Raw genomic sequence first — 15949 nt, forward strand, 5'->3', positions numbered from 1 at the left:
AGCTGCTGTGGAACTTTCCATCATTCTACATCTGGATTCAATCTCTGCCCTATCTGTAGCTGCCTCTGACTACTTAATGGTGGCTAGAGATGGCTTGGCACTAATCAAACAGAGTAGGATCACAAATAAGTGAAGGTTAGTCCGGTACAGTAAGCAGGGCACTGTTCCAGAAAGTGAGCAATTGTACTTCAAAGGCGAAAGAGGAGGATGGGGAGATGGCTCAACAGTTAAAGTGCTTGCCATGCAAGCAGGAGGAACTGCGTTCAGATCCCCAGAGCCAAACTGGGTGGGTATGAGGACCTGCTTACAATCGCAGCCTTTGGAAAGCAGAGACAAGGGATCCTAGCAAGCTGGCTAGTAAAACGAACGGTATCTATAAGTTCTAGGTTTGACTGAAAGACCCTACTTCAAAGAATAAGGTGGAAGAGCAATGGAGGAAAATTCTTGATGTCAACCTTGGGCCTCCACACACATGTGCCCACACATACAAAAGCATGCATACGCACACTTACACACACACACACACACACACACACACACATACACACACACACACACACACACACACACACAAGAAAAGAAGAAAACATTAAAGTTGAAAGAGAAGGTCTATCAGTTCTGGTTGGCGCATGCACTGCTTAATGCTCTCCTTTTGAGCATAGGCCAAGACACGGGTGTCCTCCTGAAAGAAGCGGTGTCCCTCGTCAGTGAGTTTCCAGAGGAAAGCACGAGGTTTTCCATCTGTCTCCTCCTCAACCGGGGCTGGCACCTTTTCAAAGCAGGTCAGGGAACAGAGATTGTGGCGAATGGTGTTTTTCCAGCCGTCTGGTGCAGTCCGGAAATACGGGAAATGCTGTCGAGTAAAATTGTAGATCTGTTGCACATTGAGGCCACAGGAAGGGCTGCTTTTTAATGCTAGGGCAACTAGATGGCTGTAGTTGAGAGGAGGGCGTGGCCAGGACTCCTTGTCCTGGAGTGGATCAAGGTACAGTGTGTGCTTCTTGGTGTATTTGTTAGAGGACGTGCATCCCTGTTCCTCAGTCTCCTCGTCTTTGTGATCAGGGCCAGTGGATAAAACGGGCAGCCTTTGTTGCTGACAACGCTCAGTGCGGAGAACAGACAGGGACTTTAACACCCTCTGAGTCCCTAAGCGGCTAGACTCGTCAGTCTTTGGGATTGGTGCACTTGGCAGAACTTTATGACTGAGATTTGGAAACTCTTTGATGTTGGCAGGGTACACAACGTTGGGATTCACCCACATCCACAAGCTGGGTTCTGTGGGAGGATCATCATCATCAGGATTGGGTTTCCTCTCCTGAGGCAGCGCTGGTGGTTTTAGCAGTTGAACTTTGTATTTGACAAGACACTGCTCAGCGAAAGAGCACTGATCTGTGGTACAAGGCAGGAAAAATTCATTCCCCATGTCCCATTCCAGCATTCCGGGGACTTGACCATGGAGACTGTACCAAAATTCCCGATCTTTTAGCCTTACATCCATCTTTACTAGAAAGATAGATGGAGGAAAACTTTCAAACTGTAAAGTCTCTCTGGCACTTTGGAAAGTTTTTGTTTGTTTGTTTGTTGTTTTTGTTTTGGCTAGGGCACTGTTTAACACAAGATGTCTCAGCTATAATGTGATCTATCAGTAGGCCTGCTGGGAGTGCTCTCACGAGGACACTGATACTTCATTGATCAGAAGTCTGGCTCAGAGAAGCCTTAGCTCTCTGGAACACAGCTCAAAACAGTAACCGAGAAGATCGTTTTAGCAGAAAAACCTGCTTTCCAAATTTTCCAAGTGTTTTCTCACCATTGACCCCAAAAGGTGTCTTGATAGCTCTGTAAGGTAACATGGTACATATTATTAACCCTATGTCATAGATATGGGAAATGACATTTACAGAATATTTAGAACTGCATACCTAAATAAATATAGGATAGCTGGATCTATACTCCTTTCTTAGCCTTTTACAATAGCCACGGCATGCTGATCTATCCAATGTACTACATAAAGTAAGCACAAAACTGAGTTGTAGACTATATTTGTACCTACAGGAAGGTTGCCCATTAGACTCCCACTCAAGCTATTTTCTGCACTCTTCTGAATGCAGGCTTCTACTTCTCCAGCTTGCCTTCCTAGGCTATGGCTTCTAAGCTGTACTTTAAACACTGCATTAACAAAGGTTTGCTACATCATCTGAGAGCTTACCTTTCATGTAGGTTCATGTTAAGGAAATTCTCAAGAAGAAACAACAGAAAGGTGCCACTTAGCCAGTCTCAAAAAATCTATAAAGTATATGATTTCACTAAAAACATTATATAGGACTGTATCAGAAAAGGTTCCAGCAAATGACCATGGCAACTACTAAAGGGCATTAATTCCCTATGCTTTCCTATTTTCTGGTACTAATTTGGTCAAAAATATTGTTCGCATAATCATCTAGAATGACTTTTCTATTGCACAAATATAAGTATTAACAACAATAGCATGAATTGACAATATTTGTTGAATTCTGTAAGTATTTTACATGACTTAGCTCTATGCCAAAAATTACTCTATGAAATAAGCAATCATTCTTCCCTTATGTAGTAAAAAACTTCTAAGAATAAATTACACAGCTAGATAATGGTGAAGCTGACTTTCAAAGCTATGTAGAGCTTGTGCCTTTACTCACTGTATTAATTTCTGTTGATTCTGTATCACAATACAGAACCCTACAACATAGCTATTGTTTTAGTACCATTGCATCATAATTCATGTGTCAAAAGTACTAACCAGCTAGGATTTTCACTATATCTTTTTCCTGTGTCTGTTTGATCAAGAGCTTCTCCATAGAATGCCCTTCTCCCAAGTACCTTGGTTTAGCTAATACCTACTCATCATTTAAGTATTATTTATTGTTTGTGTGTGTGAGAAGGGGGGACATTCGTGCCATTATGTCTGTAGAGGTCTGAGGCAAACTTTGTGGAGTCGATTCTCTCCTTCCACCTTTATATTCATTCCAGAAATATATCTCAAGTCATGGAGTTTGCACAGAAAGAACCTTTATCCATTAAATTGTTTTGCTGGACCCCTACTCATCTTTTAAGATTGAAGAAATGTTGCTTTCACCTCCATATAAATGGATCCCTTTTACAGTAGGGCATTGGCCTGGAGAGAGCATGGAATAGAAACTGAAATATTTAGATTGTGCCAATTTCCAGACATCCTGGCAATATCTGAGTTTTTCAGCAGCCCATTGTTCTTTAAAGGCAGGCTCTACTGTTGTAGAATGTCTCCTTCATCTTTAGAGAATAGAGCCCAATTCTCAGAGTGCTTAATAAAACGAGTTCATTACTGTGTATTCTCGTGTAGGTGTGCACAGGTGTGTGTGTATGTGTGTGTGTGTGTGTGTGTGTGTGTGTGAGACAGAGAGAGAGAGAGAGAGAGAGAGAGAGAGAGAGAGAGAGAGAGGGAGGAAGGGAGAGAAAGAGAGAGCACATTTGCACATGCTAGAGCATGGAAATGGAACTCAGAGGACAGTTTGCAGAAGTTAGTTCTCTCCTTCCACTGGAACTCAGGTCATTAGGCTTGGCACCAAGTGTGGTTACCTACTGGGACATCTCATTAGCCTCAATTGCTGGGGTCAAAGGTGTGAGACACCACACCCAGCTCCTTCGATATTCCAAAGCATCCCTCTGCCCTGATATTGCTTCTCATCTAAAGAACTGGTAAACGAGATAGCTAATGTTTTAGGTCATGAAAAAAAATTCTTTTGCTATTACGAATTTCCTGAATTGTTTCAATAATGTCAGAGGCAGTATTAAAAGAATGGAAAACCACCATCAAGGGGCTTCCATAACTAAATTTTATTTTTTGAACACATGTATTGTCATTAATTGAAACTATTTTAGTAAAAGACTGAGTATATGATGATATACTCAAAACTTATGAAAAGAACAAATATTTCAGAGTAGTTATGGTTCGCTATTTCTATATAGCAAAATGCATGAATATTTAAGCATATGCAAATATAGATATATACTTGTTTCTGTAAGTGGCTAAGCAGGAATGAACATAGGAAAAGCAATGAGTTAATCATAAATTATTTTGGAAAAAACAAGTATCATATCAATGGCTGTTATGCATAAATATTTAGATTCTGTAAAGTTCAAGGGCGCCCCAAAATAGAAAATGAAAATCTGTCCAGTCTTTGTTTTTAAAACCAGGCACCCAAGTTCTGGGGCTGTCATTCTGCAGGAGGTGCCTCTCTCTAATTCATACAGAAGAATCATTTATTAACCAGAAATCACACACGTGTAGAGAGGGACTCACACATAACTAAGAACTTGGAAGAATGATAAACGCTGATGGATACACGTAAAAATCAGGTAGAAAAAACCCAATAGATGAAAATGTATTTTAAAGAAGAGAATAATCAAAAAAGATTCCATCCTTATCTACAAATTTATGAAAATTATAATGAAATGGAAATAATGAATTTATAAATCTGAATAATGCTAAAAGACTAAATTCATAGTAAGAGGTCAAGATAATGGGGATTACAAGCCATGCATAAACTAAAGAATGCCTCAGTTTTGATGAAAACAAGTTGCAAAGAAACAGCTCTAAGAGATACAAATGAACTGCTGTTCTGCAAAACTCCCAACCCACTGCACACATTTCAATACCCATGAGATGAGCCCAGAAAATCAGTTTTACTGTTTTACCTTGGCAAGGCTGAGATGTGTGTTTTAGGTAGTTGGGTAAAGTCAATGAAATTCAAAAGAAGTAAAATCCTGAAAAGACATCAAAATAAAATAAGTGTAACATTAAACAGAGGAGGAAAAGTACAAGTGCAAGAATAAAAACAATAAGTTAAACCCACTGTCTATATCTTGTAGTAGACTTAAAAGGAAGTATGCGATGTATTTTTAATTGCTGTATTTGTGTAGACTTCATATACTTCTTAAGCAGTTTAACTTGCTTCTAAAAAAGCCACATTAATTTGTAATTACTGTTTATAACCTTTAGGATAGTCAGTTCATCAAAATTGATAACCAATGTTTAGATGACCAAGCAAAGGCGGTTTAAAAATAGTTTAAACATCTGGTTCATGAGCTACTTGAATTTAATAAAGTTGAGCAATAAGCAAAACACAAATAGTAATGAGTTGCCCTCAGTGTACAAAAAGCATGTGTAAGAATTTATTATTTTACTAGTTTTTCTTTCTAGCAATCAGATTAAAGTACCAGATCCATGTACCAAAATTGGTGGTGTTTGGGGATGGCAAGATGGTTCAATTTATAAAGACACTAGCCGTCATGTTCAATGGCATGAGTCTGATCACTGAGAGTCACATGATGGAAGGAGAGAATTGACTCCACGAAGTTGTCCCATGACCGCCACATACAGGCGTGATCTGAACACCCCCCATATAAACAAATAAATGCAAGAAAAGTCACAACAGAATTGAATTTTGAACACAGGTATGTTTGAAGCCATGTTTGTAAGAAACTATAGTAGGCATTGAGAATAAATTACTGTCATTTTATTCATCAACTTATCTCTGCCATGACATGCTAAGTTTCCTCATTTATGAAATAAGCATAATAAGAAACTTATCCTTTTGGGTTGTGGCGGCAAACACCTTTTATCCCAGCACTTGGGAGGCAGATGTGGGCAGATCTGTGAGTTCAAGGCCAGGCTAGAATGAGTTCAGGACAGCCAGGGCTGCAAAAGAGAAACCCTGTCTTGAAAAAACAAAAAGAAAGAAAGAAAGAAAGGAAGAAAGAAAGGAAGAAAGAAAGAAACTTACCCCAATTAGTCACTGATATAAAATGAAATAATGTAAGTTAATTTATAATGTATACTAATACCTAATTTTAATGTTTGACATATGAAGTTCCATAAATATAAGATATTATTTATGTTATTCTTTTGAAGAGAAGTATAAGTTTTTAAAAATATTTTTAAATTTTATTTTATTATTTATTTCTGTGTGTGTGTGTGTGTACATGTAAGTCCACATGTGTGTAGGTGCCTTTGGAGGCTGGAAGAGGCTGTTGGAGCCTCTGGAACTGTAGTGGCAGGTGGTTGTAAGACTCTCTACAGGGATGCTAGGAACCAAATTTGGATCCTCTGGAAAAACAGCATGTGTTATTAACCACTGAATCATCTCTCCAGCCTGAAGTATAGGCTCCTAATCATGAATGTTTCATATATAAATCATATTGGAAGATAAGAAGAACTGGTTATAGAGACTATACGGGGAAATATTCTTGAGAACTGGTTTTAATGTTTAATTTTAAAAGTTCTTTGAACTCTGCATTATGACTTCAAAAGTCTCAGACAAATTTTTTATTTATTTTAACACTTTGAAAGTCCTAAAATTATTTCCTAACTTATTTTTAATGTCTTTTAAATTAAAAGACAGCCTGAAGGCTAATAGCTCCTTTATCTCTTACTACTTCTCTTCTAAAGTTATGGCCTCACCTTTCCTGGATAAGCAAAAGAGGTTCTATGAAACAAAACTAAAATTAAATCAAATAAAAAACTTGTCTAGATAAGTATCCCGGGGCAAAGGTGACAGCATCCACTGCAAGAGTCTGTTTTATAATAGGTATTAAATGACTTGTAAGAATATAGAGTACATAGAGAAGTGTCGGGCTCTTAGGTCTCATACATACTTCACTCCACATCATCTGTTTTTTGTCATTTTCAAGAGCATTTTTACAGCAGTTCCCATACATTAAATATCTATGTATATAGTAGCCAGTTCAACTTGACAGAGTGATCTCACATATTTTGATAAACCCCTCATTTTTGCTTCAAACATATAAGGAATAAAATTGCATGGAGAAAGATACATCACATAAGACAACAAATCTCAGAAACTTTACACAGCTAAAATCATTGACTTGCTGACCTTTTGAACACCAAGCAGGAATTAGAAGTCCAGAGTGTGGCAGTAATCCTCCCAGAATCCTCCTCCTGACATCCAGAAGTGTATTGAAAGTTTGAGTGCCAGCAGGGAGCAACCAAAACTATTTTAGGAAGAAATAGAGTATGTGTTAGATATTGTTCATTGTGGAAGAATACAAGTGCAGAACAACTTGGAGAAAGACTTATTTTGGCCCCAACAAACTCCAAAGCAAATCTTTGTGCCTGAGTAGCTGAACTCTGGAAATACTTAAATAGGTGTGCCCTATCCTACCAATTCTCTCCTCTAAACACTATTTCCAATGAACTAAAAATCCTTTGCATTCTTGACATGGAAATGGGTGGGGTCTGGCCAATTTCTCAGATTCCCACAAGTCATTGTTCCTATTGCTGTGATGCAAATTACTTGACTTCATTTTAATTGTCCTAATCCTTAAAGCACCCACAATCTCCTAAACTTCAATAGGCTTCTCTTTTCTAGGCAAATACCAAGTCTGTCCAACTTTTCCAAACCTCAATGCTAGTACGCCATACAATTTCCTCTACTGTATTAGTCCATTGCATTGTAACCCAGTCTTCCACAAAGTCTTAGGGTATAAGATAAAATGCACATAAGTTCTTTGTCGGACTGAATGCCCTCTGGTCTAATTCCCAATCCAGTGCTTGTGGCTACCTAAAGCCTCCTAAACATAGTCTTCCCTGACTATATTTATATAAGCACCCTGATCTGGGAACCCACTTCTACTACCTATTATACTCAGCTTACAGTGTTTTACACTTTCTCTAGCTGGTATGACCAACTTATAAAAGTTCTCAAAAACTGATTCCAAAAGTCAGGAAGGAGAGAAGAGGGGGGTGGGGGAAACCCCTCTGATTATACAACAGGAACAGAGAGTGAGAGCCCTAGCCCGGACTCCACTGCCTTTCTCCCTTCTCCAATCTTATTCCATTTTCAATGCAAGTCTATATGATGGGATGGCACTACCTAAAAGATGAAGTCCCTGTACTAAATCGTTTATGGAAATGCTCTAATGGAATACCCAGTGTACATTACTGATCTCTTAGATGCCTTTGAATCCAATGAAGTTAACAATCAAGATTAATCATCACAAGGCACATAAACTAAAGAGTAAAGGTATATAAGAATAAAAAAATCAAGTTTTAATTAAAATTAGACTGAAAACCCCTCCCAAAATACACAAAATTTATTAATAAGAAAACTTAACAACTATACAATGCATACATTTCCAAAACCATTATACAATAAATCCATCTACTTATGATATTTGAAAATTGGATATATTAAAATGTATATACAGAAAGGAACATATACATAAATGAGAAGGAAGTCATTTAAAATGTGAGAAATCACTCAGTGAGATGGTTCAATGGGCAAGGTACCTGATCTCAAGTCTGATGGCTCAAGTTCAATTCCCAAGACTCACAAGGTTGAGGAGTGATCTATCTCCACATACACAAGCTTTGTGCCACCATTGCCTTAGTGTATCTTGTAGGCAGGACACTATTGTAGATCAAAGGGATTGTGGCTGGCTTGGTGTTTACATTTCTTGTTTGGCAGCCCTCAGAGTATTTTCCTGTACCAAAGATGCTGGAACATAGGGGTGAAGGCTCTATGTGGGCACCTGCTTCACTTCTCCATGGTCAATGAGTTCTGTTGGTGTTGTCTTCAACAATGGGACCTTGCTGTCAGTTTGTGGAGAGCAACCTATAGTTTTGACACGCTTCATTTGGCAACAAAAGATGGCCAGTTGGGACTCTGTCTCCCCCATGATTTGTCTATTTCATTTGACTCACCTTCATATATGTGTATATTTTAGGAGGCTTCTACTACATTAGGTTTCCATACTACCCCTCAAATGGTCCTTAACTTAGTTGTCTCTTCCTGTATTCCCTCCCTCATTTCCCTCTCTGTTCCCTCTTCCCATTTTATCCTCCCATTCCAGCCCACCCCAATTCATTCATAACTCTCCCATTTGCCTTTCCTTATGAGATCCATCTGATCCCTATAGTCCCTTATTTGATACATGCCCTCTGTGGTTCTACAGATTGCAGCTTGATTGCCATTGATTTAACAGCTAATATTTGCATATAAGTGAATACATTCCATATTCTATTTTCTGGGTCTGGGATCCTCACTCAGGGTGAATTTTCCCTAGTTCCACCAATTTACCTGTTAATTTCATGATGTGTAAATATATCGCATTTTCTTTATCAGTTCTTCTGTTGATGGCTATCTAGGTTGTTTCCAATTTCTGGCTATTATAACGACAGCAGCAATGAAAATGTTTGAACAAGTGTCCCAGTGGTAGGATTAAGCATCCTTTGGGTATATGCACAAGAGTGGTATAGTTGGACTTTGGGGTAGATTGATTCCCATCTTCACGAGGAACTACCACCCTGATTTCAATAGTGGATTTACAAGTTTGCACAATCACTAGCAACGGAGAAGTCTTCCTCTTATTCCACATCCTTGTCAGAACGAGTTTTCGCTTTTGTTATCTTAGCCATTTTAAAAGGTGTATGGTGGGCTGGAGAGATGGCTCAGCGGTTGAGAGCATTGCCTGCTCTTCCGGGGGTCCTGGGTTCAGTTCCCGGCAACCACATGGTGGCTCACGGCCATCTGTAATGGGATCCGGTGCCCTCTTCTGGCCTGCGGACATACAGACAGAGTACTATATACATAATAAATAAATAAATATTTTTTTTTAAAAAAAGTGTATGGTGAAATCTCAAAGTAATTTTGATTTGCATTTCCCTGATCATGTTGAATCATGTTGAACATTTATTTTAGTGTTTCTCAGTCACTTGAATTTCTTTTTTATGAGAATTGTGTTTAGATCTGTACTCCATTTTTAAATTGGGTTGTTCCTTTTCTTGATAATTAGTGTTCTGAATTCTTTATATTTTAGATATTAGACCTCTATCAAAAGTATAGTTGTTAAAAAAAATCTTTTTCCATTCTGTAGGCTGCCGTTTTGTCTGACTGCTGGTGTCCTTGGCTGTGCAAAGCTTTTCAGTTCCATAAAGTCCCATTTCTTAGTTGTTGACCTTAGTACTTGTGCTAATTAATGGTGGTCTGTCCAGGAGTCATTTCCTGTGCCAATGAACTCAAGGCTTTTCCACTTTCTCTTTTCTATCAGGTTCAGTGTAACTGGATTTATGCTAAGGTCTCTGATGCACTTGGAGCTTGGTTTTGTGTAGGGTGCTAAGTATGGATCTCTCTCTCTCTCTCTCTCTCTCTCTCTCTCTCTCTCTCTCTTTTGCATCACTGTACCTGCAGCTATCCAATTTGACCAGAACCATTTGCTAAAGTTGCTTTTTCCTCCAGGGTGTGTTTCTTGCTTTTTATTTAAAAAAATCAAGTGTCCATAGGTATGTGAATTTGTGTCTGGGTCTTCAGTTTGATTCCATTGATCAACATGTCTTTTTTGTATGTGCCAATACTGTTTTTAATTGCTACAAAATGCTGTTTTTATTACTATACCTCTGTAGTACAACTTGAAATCGGGGATGGTGGTAACACCTCCAGAAGTTCTTTTATTGTACAGGATTGTTTTCTTGTTGTTGTTTCCATAAGAAGCTGAAGACTGTCCTTTCAGATTTGTGAAGAATTGTGTTGGCATTTTGAAGGAGATTGCATTGAATTTGTAGATTGCTTTTGGTTAGGATGGTCAGTTTTACTGTATTAATTCTACTGATCCATAGGCATGAGAGAGCTGTATTAATTTTACTGATCCATAAGCATGATAGATCTTTCCATCTTATGATATGTTTTTAATTTTCTTCTTCAATGTCTTGAAGTTTTTTTATCATACAAATCTTTCACTTGCTTGATTAGAGTTACCCTAAGATATTTTATATTATTAGAGACTATTTTGGAAGGTGTTGTTTCCCTGATTTTTTTCTCTTCTGTCAATCATTTGTATATAGGAGGGCTACTGATTTTTGTGAATTAATTTTGTATTTAGCTAATTTGCTGAAAAGTATTTTCCAGTTGTAGGCATTTCCTGATGCAATTTTTAGCGTCACCTATGTATGTTATCATATCATCCGCAAATAAAGATACCTTGACTTCTTTCTTTCCATTTGTATCCACTTGATCTCCTTCAGTTGCCTCATTGCTCTATCTCAGACTCCTGGCTTTTAGCATCTTCATTGAAAAGCGAGGTGTAATTCTAATAGGTCTGCCTTTATATGTTACTTGGTCTTTTTCCCTTGCAGATTTTAATATTCTTTGTTTTTTACATTTAATGTCTTGAGTATTATGTCTCAAGGGGACTTTCTTCTCTGCTCCAGTGTATTTGGTGTTCTGTATGCTTCTTGTACTTTGACAGGCATTTCCTCCTTTAGGTTAGGCAAATTTTCTTCTATGGTTTAATATTTTCTGTGCTTTTGTGCTGGGAATCTTCTCCTTTCTCTATTTCTATTATTCTTGCAGTTGTTCTTTTGAGAGTGTACCAGATTTCTTGGATAGTTTGTGCCAGAAGTTTCTTAGATTCAACTTTTTTTGTGTCTTCAAACCCTGAGAGTCTCCCTTCCATCTCTTGCATTCTGTTGGTGAGGCTTGCCTCTGAGGTTTCCGTTCAAGTTCCTAAATTTTTAATTTCCAGATTTCCCTCAGTTTATGTTTTCTTCATTGTTTCCTTTTCCACTTTCAGGTCTTGAGCTGTTGTTTTAGTCATTTCCTTCCACTGTTTTTGTTTTCATAGATTTCTTTAAGGAATTTATCTATTTTCTCTTTAAGGACCTCTAGAATATTCATAAAGATTCTTTTTCTTGTGCTTCAAGTATGCTGGAATATTCAGGGGCTGCTGTGGTAGGGTTGCTGGGCTCTAGTGGAGACACATTGCCCTGGCTGTTATTGATTTTGTTTTTATGCTGGAGTCTCAGCATCCAGGTTAGGGAAGATTGTAGTGCTGATATCTGGTCTTGTCTTTGTTGGGTCGGTGTTTTGTTCAGTTTCTGATTCCTCTTTGGTTCTTAGAAGAGTGTGGTGGTTGTTTGTTGCCCTGTAGGAAATTTATCTGGGGTCCTGATAGGTGTGGCCATCGGGGTGGGGGGGGCGGGTTTCCAATGAACATGTGTTTCTGGGTATTGGGAGCTGACATGTAGGGATGGAGATAGGCTAGCGGAGGTAAGGGGGTCCACAGGAGGGAGAAAGGCAGAGTCTTCCACCAAGGTCTGCTTAGTCCCCTAGGAATGGGGGTAGAGAGTGAGGGGAAGTCACAACAAAAGCTCTGCAGTTGTGCTGGGGGTGTGACTGGGGGACGGTAGAGGAATGGAGGGAGAGGTGGAGATCTGCAGTCAGAACACTGGCTTCCCAGAGTAGGCTCCCAGGGAGGACCTGCAGGTGTTGGGGGCTGGGACAAAGCAATGAGGGGAGGGAGAAAGAGTAGGAGGGGAAGATCTGGGTGATCACTGGAGATGGGGGGAGAGGGGGAAGGGAGGCTGCAGCCGGTGTTCTCAGCAGAGCCGGGAATGAGGCTGGGGGGATAGGATGTAGAGGAGCAGAGGGAGCGGTGAGGAGCTGCGGTCAGCCCACCTGTTTCTCTGGCTGTGCGTTCCCAGGGACTGCCTGCTGGAATTAGATGCTGGGTTAAAGCAATGGGTAGAGGGAAAGAGAGAGCAGGAGGGGAAGATCTGTGGGATCCACTAGAGATGGGGGCAGAGGGGAAAAGGGGGGCTGCAGCAAGTGATTTGCTCCAGAGCTGGGGATGAGACTGGGGGATTGGATTTGGAGGAACAGAGGGAGAGGTGGAGATCTGCGGTCAGCCTACTTGCTTCCCTGCCAGGAGTGGCCTTCGGGTTCCCTGGGAATGCTTGCCCGAGTTGGGGTCTGCGATAAAGCACTGAGTCAGGCAGGGAGCTTAGGAGGGCACGGTCTGTGTCATCCAGTGGAGATGGGGGCGGGGGAGGGAAGGGAGGCCTCAGCAGGTGGTTTGCTGCAGAGCTAAGGCTGAGGCTGGGGGATTGGATTTGGAGGAGAGTGGGGATAGCTGAATATCTGCAGTTAGCTACTTGCTTCCCTGCCAGGAGTGGCCTGTGTGTGTCCAGGGAGTGTCTGTTGGAGTTGGGGGCTGGGATAAGCATTGATTGGGGGGGAAGGAGGTTAGCAGGGGAAGATTTGCACGATAGACTGGAGAAGGGGAAGAGGGGGGAAGGGAGGCTGCAGCAGGTGTTCTGCTGAAGGGCTGGGGATAGGGGGTTGGATTTGGAGGAGCAGAGGGAGAAACAAAGATCTGCAGCTAGCTTATCCGTCTCCCTGGCATGAGGGGCCTTCGGGTTCCCAGGGAATGCCTGAAGGACTTATATTCTGACCTCCGTATGTACAATGTGGTACATATATGTGCACACGCAAGTGTTTGTGTGTGTGTGTGCACGTACGCATACAATAAATGTAACACTTTTTTCCAATAGGTAAATGAAAATGTCGTGGTCACAGAAGAGATCAATGAATGGGAAATACCAGAACTCCTGGACTCAGTCTACATATAGTGGGAATCATAACAATATAAAAGCACTGTCAAGAGAAATGGAGGCTATACCAAGATTATTATCTAATAGGCTCTTAGAGGAGTGTAAGGTGAATGATGAAGAATGAATAACTGAAAAGAAAGTCCTGATAATCCTCTAGATTTAAGTAGTGACATTATTTTCATATATAAATGAGCAGCATAAAACATCTACTTACTCCTAGATGCAGTGAAAAAAGACCTCATAGCAGAAAAGAAAGAAATAGCGGGAAGGGCTTATGAGCTATCGTGGTCCTCAGAATTTTGAGAGGTTAGACACCTCCTGACATGTTATTTATCTAAAATAATCTTCTCTCCACATTTACAGGATTATTTCAAATGAATTCATCACAATGATGAAGAAATGGGTTTTACAATGCCTTTAGAAGCCAGACTTCAGAGGAATGTGCCTAACTAAAGAGATGACAATTTAACCTTAATCTGCTGCAGCAGCGAAACAATAGTAGACACTGGTGCTGAGGCTGTGGCAGAAGCGGACTAATTAGTTATGTTAAGAATTTAATTGTTAAAGCCAGAGTGCAGGCAAAGCCACCGCTTTCTTTTGCAAAGTAATGATGGCACTGGAGATTGTAGCTCTGTTTGATGCAAGCTTGCTGTGTAATTTGGAGAACATGCAGAAACCAATACTCCTTTTCGTTGAAGATTTTTCCCAATAGTTCATACAGACTCTACCGAGACCTTTCTGCACTAAGATGTTTGAATACTTGACTCTACACAGAAGGTGCTGGGATCTCTGTGCAGGATGCTACACAGTACTGCCGCCTTCTTACACATTTACAATTAGAAATAATAACTATAATGCATAGAATGTACATATTCAGTTTGGCCAATTTTGAAAAATGGATGCATATATGTAAATGCCACCCAGAATAATTTTTAGATCATCTGTCTAGCCAGAGAGGATTTTCTTATTCTCTTTGTAGTCTGTGTTCACTCATCCTCGCAGTTCATTGCTAGCTTTTATTGCTATAGATTACTCGTGTCTTATGTAAAAAGAATTATACAGTGATGACAACAAACAGTAAAAATAACCTTACGAACCAGTAGAGGGGTTCGAAACCCTTTCTTTTAAAGGCCCATCAATTACACTGGGGCAGGTAACAGCGGATGCTAGAAATATTTGAAATATTGAAATGAAATAACTTAGATCTTTGGGTTTTTTTTGAATTAGTCAAGTGTGAAGACAAAATAAAGACATTGTCAGAGGTTTCTTTGAGATCACCACTACGTGCAAAAATATACAATAAGTTTTAGCCATAAGCAAATGAAAACAGAAAACAGATGAAAAGAGACAAGTTATGTTTAATACTTTATGTAGAAAACAAAAAAATATAAAAATATCCAAAAATGAGAAAGAATTAAATAGATGATTCAAGCATACTGAGGACACTGTCACAGTTAGTCAATAGGACAGGATTACTGACGGCTTTGACAGAACTTTGTACAATTTAGTATCCATTTATTTATATATCTATATATACTAAGTTCAAAATAATAAGAATATAAATGTCATTTATAAAATCCAAACAGAAGAGGGTGACTAAGAAGCCAAGAAAGAAGATGAAAAACAGAGAACATATACAATAATATAAATGAGTGAAAAATATATCAATAAACAAAATAATCCAAACAAATTAATCCCACTGAGTAAAAACCAAGATAATCAAAAGATCTTTTCCTAAACATTTCCATAAAACCAGTTTGTTTTGTAGTTTTAGCTAAAAGTCCTTTTTAACAGCTCAATTCATCTAGCATTCATAGTTTTTCATGCAATGAATTTAAATTGCTTTTTTAAAAACACCATGAACTGCTTGGAATTCGGGGGGAGATGTGTGCAAGGTCAGAACTCTTCACTGGCAGGTGCTGGATTTAGATCTGCTGGTTGCAATTCATCCATGTTTCTTCACCATTAGCTTTTTGCTTTCACTTGAACATTGATACTTTGCAGTATTTGGTACAAAGAGTAACTCTAAATCATTTATTTAAAAACTTTTTTAAATAATTATTTTATTAAATAATAATAAATATTATTATTATTATAATGATGGGCATACATCAAGGCAGAATGTTGTATGCATAATAAATAAATAAATCTTAAAAAAATAATAATTATTTTATTTTCAGATGTATTTGTTTATTATATATACAGTGTTCTGCCCATATGTATCCCTGCAGGCCAGAAGAGGGCACCGGAGCTCATTACAGATGGTTGTAAGCAACCGTGTCATTGCTGGGAACTGAACTCAGGATCTCTGGAAGAACAGTCAGTGCTCTTAACCGCTGAGCCATTTCTCCAGCCCCCGAAGAGTAACTCTATAATTGAATTTTGCACTGACCATATAGGAATCACTTCTAGTCTACAATGTACCTCAATTGCAACTTCATCTTCCAGATTCCTTGACACAGAATACGGTTTTTATCATTAGCCACAGCTTCTATGTTTTCTGAGGAGAGTTCTTGAGGGTTATTTGTTTGT

The 15949-nt window shown here is 39.2% G+C and overlaps 1 protein-coding gene across 1 annotated transcript; it reads right to left on the reverse strand.

The window, feature by feature from the left end:
* Nucleotides 1-589: 589 nt before the first annotated feature.
* Nucleotides 590-1498, reverse strand: LOC121444370 (forkhead box protein R2-like). The gene has a single exon (XM_041646182.1). It carries the CDS (start codon nucleotides 1496-1498, stop codon nucleotides 590-592), a length of 909 nt encoding a protein of 302 aa, XP_041502116.1.
* Nucleotides 1499-15949: the final 14451 nt, after the last annotated feature.

The sequence above is a fragment of the Microtus oregoni genome, unplaced genomic scaffold (assembly GCF_018167655.1).
Source record: "Microtus oregoni isolate MIOR12 unplaced genomic scaffold, Mior012 000121F_ref0000216, whole genome shotgun sequence".
NCBI lineage: Eukaryota > Metazoa > Chordata > Mammalia > Rodentia > Cricetidae > Microtus > Microtus oregoni.